This window comes from Galdieria sulphuraria (assembly GCF_000341285.1).
Source record: "Galdieria sulphuraria unplaced genomic scaffold scaf_115, whole genome shotgun sequence".
Classification (NCBI taxonomy): domain Eukaryota; phylum Rhodophyta; class Bangiophyceae; order Galdieriales; family Galdieriaceae; genus Galdieria; species Galdieria sulphuraria.
Window position 1 is genome coordinate 1 of NW_005178360.1, and position 6011 is coordinate 6011.

General features: G+C 35.1%; 2 protein-coding genes across 2 annotated transcripts; both read right to left on the reverse strand.

The window, feature by feature from the left end:
* Nucleotides 1–755: 755 nt before the first annotated feature.
* Gasu_62180 (uncharacterized protein) lies at nt 756–1940 on the reverse strand. The gene is made up of 2 exons (XM_005702596.1): nt 1673–1940; nt 756–1630 (listed from the first exon to the last, which is right to left on the reverse strand). The coding sequence occupies exons 1-2, from the start codon at nt 1739–1741 to the stop codon at nt 1454–1456; spliced, it is 246 nt and encodes an 81-aa protein (XP_005702653.1). The 5' UTR covers nt 1742–1940; the 3' UTR covers nt 756–1453.
* A 270-nt stretch (nt 1941–2210) lies between these two features.
* Gasu_62190 (archaeal ATPase) lies at nt 2211–5120 on the reverse strand. The gene is made up of 3 exons (XM_005702597.1): nt 4652–5120; nt 4435–4581; nt 2211–4391 (listed from the first exon to the last, which is right to left on the reverse strand). Exons 1-3 carry the CDS (start codon nt 4991–4993, stop codon nt 2871–2873), a joined length of 2010 nt encoding a protein of 669 aa, XP_005702654.1. The 5' UTR covers nt 4994–5120; the 3' UTR covers nt 2211–2870.
* Between the last annotated feature and the right edge of the window lie 891 nt (nt 5121–6011).

Here is a 6011-nt window from a genome sequence, read left to right on the forward strand (position 1 = left end):
CGTTTTTAGATAGTTTGTAGGAACCTTAACTAGATTCTTAGTCGAATCCTATTCCTTTTATTTTTGGGCACTTTAGTTGTGTCCGTTTTCATTTAGTAAGATACTCTTTTTAAAGAGACGAATTGTAGGTTTGTGATCAGATTTGGAACATAAAAGACATTTCTCAGAATAGCATGCAAAAGAAATCCAGTGACTATTTCTACCCATTTGTCATAGTTGTCTTTATTATTTGCCTTTGAATTGCTCATAGATTGGCACCTTTAAAAGGGTCATATTATTAGATAACTAGGACGCCCGTTAATAAGTTGACGGAGCGTTTAAAGAAGATTCTGACCAGAGATAGATTGCTCCTTGCTATGATTGATTTTCCTAGACTTCGTTGTTTTGATACACCTTGTAGATAGGTATTTATATAGTTTGTCTCAATGTCTCATATCTATTCCCTTATGGATGATCGTTAATTCATTTATCACGAATTCTACCAAAAGAAAAATTTCAATAGTCATCTTACCCAGTCGTTTTGTTGTATCGTTTTACATAAATGATAAAAGTTTTTACTGAAAAAGCAAGGTGATGCTGACTATAGGAGTATTTTAGCTGTTAAAGAGACATTTCCAAAAAATGGACAAATAACAAAAAGTTTAAAAAGTGTACAAACTTTCGGTTTATAAGAGTACCAAAAATCAGTAAAGTCTCTATGCCCAAAAAAAGCTATTATAACAGAAAGGAGTTTACATTTCAGTGTTTCTCATCATAGCAGAAACATCTGAGCAATCCTTTTACAATTCTTTTTATAGATGATTTTAAAACATTCCCATTTAGCAAACTCTTGCAAAAAAAGATAACATTGCTAAAGCAAGATTGCAATCGTACACATAGCGTTGTTCAAATCGGCAGAAAGTCTCATTCTTTTCAATACTGTATAACTAGGTAAGATTGCCGATGGACATTTACCTTGTTATGATGACAAGTGGTGGGTTCTTCGAATGGATAATTATAAAACAAAAAATTAGGAAACAATGGAACTTAAGCTCTTGTAGTAGAAAGACTGCTCTGCTTCTTCTTCTTTTTTTGGAAACTAGAAACATAAATGATCTAACAGTGCTATTAACGAATACTCTTATAACTTTTCACTGTTGACTTTCATTTGAAGAGAACTATAGGGTTGAATCTGGAAAGGGACGATCTTTGCAACTTTCAATCTTTCAGCAACCGTTTGAGATACTCTCTCTATGAGCTCCTTTACTTTAACAGTACTCTAAACTTTACCCCGTAAATTGTGTCCCTATTTGTATGTTTTCTAATACTCAATGACTCGATATAATCCTTGGCACTTGTGTGTAGACCCAGTCAATGAATGGCAAAGTTTGAGGTTATAACTTTTTGTGTTTGTTAACTATCCAAATATTGCATATATCAAAATATACCGGAGTAGCCATAGTAAAAACTCAACCTAACATTCCCTGAGGAGAGTAGTAGTCACAAGAAAGTTTCTGGATGACTCAAAGTCAGGTACGTTTGCGTTTAGAGCCAATGACTCAAAAAGAAGCATTCCTATGTGGACAACATACTGCAATGGAATTATACAATATCTTGCAACAATGTCAATGTGATAAGAATACATAACTAACTATCTATTTGAATATGTGATAGTAATCTTTTGCAACAATACTATCTGCCAGGGCATTCCACATCTCAGCAAAGTTCCTTCCAAACAAGATTTTCCAGGTACTAGAAACATACCTTTTGTCTAAATCATTGCGACAGATAACTGTTTGAAAACGATTGATGGTGCAGAATTTACAAAAACTTTTCAATCTGACTACATTTCTTTCTCCTTTACAATTTGTCAAATAACCACTCCTCTAAAGGGTTCAACGAATTTCAAACTTACAATTCCAAACAAAAGATTCTAATAAAATATTTCTTATTCTGTTAATATGAAAACCAAGCAGCTTTCGATCGATTCAACCAAGTTCCATCATCATTACATCTTTGAAGTTTGCACAACAATCTACAACCTTTTGTCCGCCAACTTGTGGTTCTATCAAACCTAATCTAGTTGAAGACTCATTCTACCTTTCAGAAAGGTAAAGTTTATGCTTGGTTATGGAAACTTGGGTGCTCACCCAATCACATCGGGTCTCTGGCTGATGAAGGTTTGTTTTAGAACCTTCACAGTTTCCAAAGTTGAGAAGTAAAATACCATAGTTTAAGCCTTGCATTTTATTTTGAATAAAAAGTTTTTTGTTGTATAACTTTCCATTGCTCAAATTGAGTCATTATCAACGTGTCTCAAGCTTCCATAGCGATCTATTTTGGTAACAAACTGATCCAACAGCCTTTTGAAGTCATCCATTGTGAGACTATGCTGAAAAATCGAAACATTTTAGAAACGTTTCAATTTCAACAAATATTCCATTCATACGTAGAAGAGAAGAAAGAATGTGAGATTCTAAAACAATTGGAGCAAAGACAAAGCGCTTTCTGGTGTCATATAGAGTTTTCTGTTTCTCCAATACGGACTTTTTCATGACTTGAGAGCCTTTCCCAACAAAGTTTTCTACAATTGCTTCAAAATAGCCAATCTATTGTCATAGACACCAAAAATGACTCAACTTATTGAATACAATTGTCGTATGTTTAGTATTGATAATATTCAGAATGTATTATGCAATTACATAGCCATGTAAAATGGCTAGATAAGAATGAACTACTGTGAACCAGCCCTGTCAGCCAGCTAATAAACTCTTTTCGGAAAAGAATGTATGGTCTCCAAAGAGGCAAAAAAGTAAGATGTAACCAAGTTTCAAACATACAAAAAATAGTTCATTTGCTCTTCAAAACAAAGAAAAGGATTGAGTTAGAATCTATTGCCAACTTAAGAAACTGTTACGGATTCTATCAAGTAAATCTAATCCAAAATCCCAAAAAGTAGGATTATGAGAAACACCAAACGCTCTTTCAAGTCCATTCAAAATTTCGTCGTCAATCAGCATTTGGACATCTCTTTCACAAAGAATAACAAGTTCACAATTATCAGGTACTTTGAAAAAATCACCTCCAATAAACATTCCACTGGAGTAACAACGACTCTGATTACCCAACTCATTAGAAACATTCAATGATAACTTTGTACTAACGATAATAAGCATACAATGATGATAATCCATTGCACTGGATAAGACTTGATCATAAACAGGATCTAAAAATTTCTTGGCTTCATCTATAATATCTGACCAGCCAATTCCTTCCGACTTCCAACGTCCTTTACAAGCAACTCCAACAGTAAGAACTTTGGGTTCCACAGGAGATTGTAATTGGAATATAATATCAGGACTATGAGAAGTAGCGTCCAAAGGAATGTAAACAGTCTCTAAATAAAGTGTCTCCCGAATAATCTTATTCCATTCAGTACTGGCAAAAGTTCTTCGACTCTTGTTCGATTCATTTCTTGTTTCTCTAGAACTAACAACAGACTTGATATAGTGAATAGGTGATATTGCACTCATTGGAAGTTTCATTTGTTTCCATATAGGAGACAACTGACACAACAATTCCCTCAACTCATTTCGATTCTTTGAAGACAACATCAAAACTAGTCGTAAAGCAACAATTCCTTCAAATACACGACACTTTGAATAGAAGAAACAATCTACTGGTTCGACATCAAGTGATCCAAGAAGTATCTTTTCCAAAGAAGAGATGGAAGGGTCGTTCTTGAAGATTACAACAAATACTTTCGGAATTAGGACTTGAAAAGTATTCTCGTCAATAGGATATCGATAGAATCCCATTTCAGTGACTGCATCATATAAAAAGGACTCCGAGGTCAATATATCATCTACTTGAAACGGTATACGATAAAGAGCCATCATCAAAAGTAAATCAAAAACACTTCTTCTATCTTCGTCCAAATTAAATATTCGTTCCACAAATGGTTCAGCACAAATTCTTCGGAAATCGTAGTCATTCATACAAGTCAAACATTCTTCTTTCGATATGAAAGGCTGATTTCTTGCTATTATATAATTCAAAAGCATATTTACTGCACGAGTCAACAAACCAGGAACTCCACCTGTACATTCCAATAATGAATCTGCCAATTCATTTACTGAAAATGAAGAACTACATAAGACATTACAAACCGGAACTTGAGTAGGTGTCTTTAGAAGACTCTTTTCAAGGAATTCAACGATACTGGAAGCGTCCAAAGGTGATAAAGAAATAAAATGTAGTATAACTCTTGATAGCCCAAAAGAGACATAATTCTTAATACTTAAACCCTTGCTTTTCCCAACAACTATAAAAAACAAGTCGGGTTCTTCGCACAATTGACTAATGATACCGAAAAAGTCATTGTAAGGTCGAACCACACCGTCATCATTCTCCTCAAATGAAAATCAAAGTAGACTTTCTATCAAACACACCAACTTCGTCAAATGCCACAAAAAGATATTGATCAGAAGGAATGTTTAAGATTGAACGGATTTTCTGAACCAAAGCATCACTCCTAAGTTTCAGTTCCTTGAAACATTCGTCCGGGTCTGGTTGCGGAAGACCTGATTGCAAACAAGCAGCCTTGATTAACAAATAGTACACTGCCCACTCAAGGTTTCGTTCTTCCTCGATGGGTCGAGTCAACTCCAACTAAATCAAAGCAAAATAAAGCAATGAAACCCCTCTTCAGCAGCTCCAAAAAAAAGGTTCTCCTGGAAGGGTCCGAAGCAAACGTCGACAGAAAAGTTTCACCAAACCTTTGCACCAACTCCAAATAGGTTCGGGCAAAGGTCGTTTTGCCCGAGCCAAAGAGATGGGGGGCAAATGGTATGGTCAAGCGATAGTCGCAACTACTTGTTACACCCCTGAGTTGCTCTCGGCCGCTATGAAGATCATACAGTTCTTCTGTCACTCGAAAAACATCTCTTTCACGATCTACCACAACAGACTCAAAGTTGTCCACAGCTTCCCACTTGTCATCCAAACTCGCCATCGCCAAAGAGAAATTAAACAATCTTCTGTTTATTTCGGAGTACAAATATAAATAAACGAATGACTGTGTGGCGGTCACCAACAAAAAGTCAATCGAAAAAAACAAAAAAGGATACCAATCCAACTTCTTCTCTTTATCAACTGATGACTATGTCATACCCTTTATGGCTTGGACTGAGATGACTACAACTATGGAAGAACGATCAATATGGCTTTTTCAACTATCGATATTCTTATTCTCGTATGCTAATATAATGCTAACTCTCAAAGGGTACAAGAAGGATTAGAAGAAAGCCAATGTTTATTTCACAAGTTTTTTATGCTCTTTGAGAGTATAAAGCTATTGAACATGGCCCATTCTCACATAGATAAGAAAGTTTCTTTCAGAATTTTCGAGAGTAGTCATGAGAGTTCCAAGCAATATAGATTGTTCATGAAGAATTTGTTCCATAGACGTCTCTCTCTAGATTTTCTGTATTTTATGGAACAGTTTTTACGTCACTTTTGCTTCATTTCGAAACACGGAACTAGAGTATGAACCAAGTCATTCTCTTGTACAGTCTATTCAAAAGCTCCAGTTGAAATATATTATTTAGTAGAAATGCAGAAACCCGCAAGCACAGCACTGCTTTATTCTCAGCAATCATCAAATTCCTTTCTTACGATATCATGACAAGTAGCAGCTTATCACTAAAGCTACAAAAGTTGATGATAGCAAAAGACAAAAGCAAAATAAATGTACAAAGAAGGATCCAAAATATCTCGTGGTTTTATCAAATCTCAGAAACAACATTGACTCACACAAGTGTATCATCAATACTCAATTTCTGTAAGAGTCAATAACTCCTGTCTCTTTCTCCTCTGAAAATAGTGGCATTTGATACTGTGGATTCTGTTAAGAGGAGAAAAGATATTTTCAAGAAAAATTCAATTCAATCGAATTGAGTCTATTCTAGCGACTCTCTTCTCGTATCTTGTCATTGCATATCATTTGAATCATAGTTGAATTCCTTCTCCTC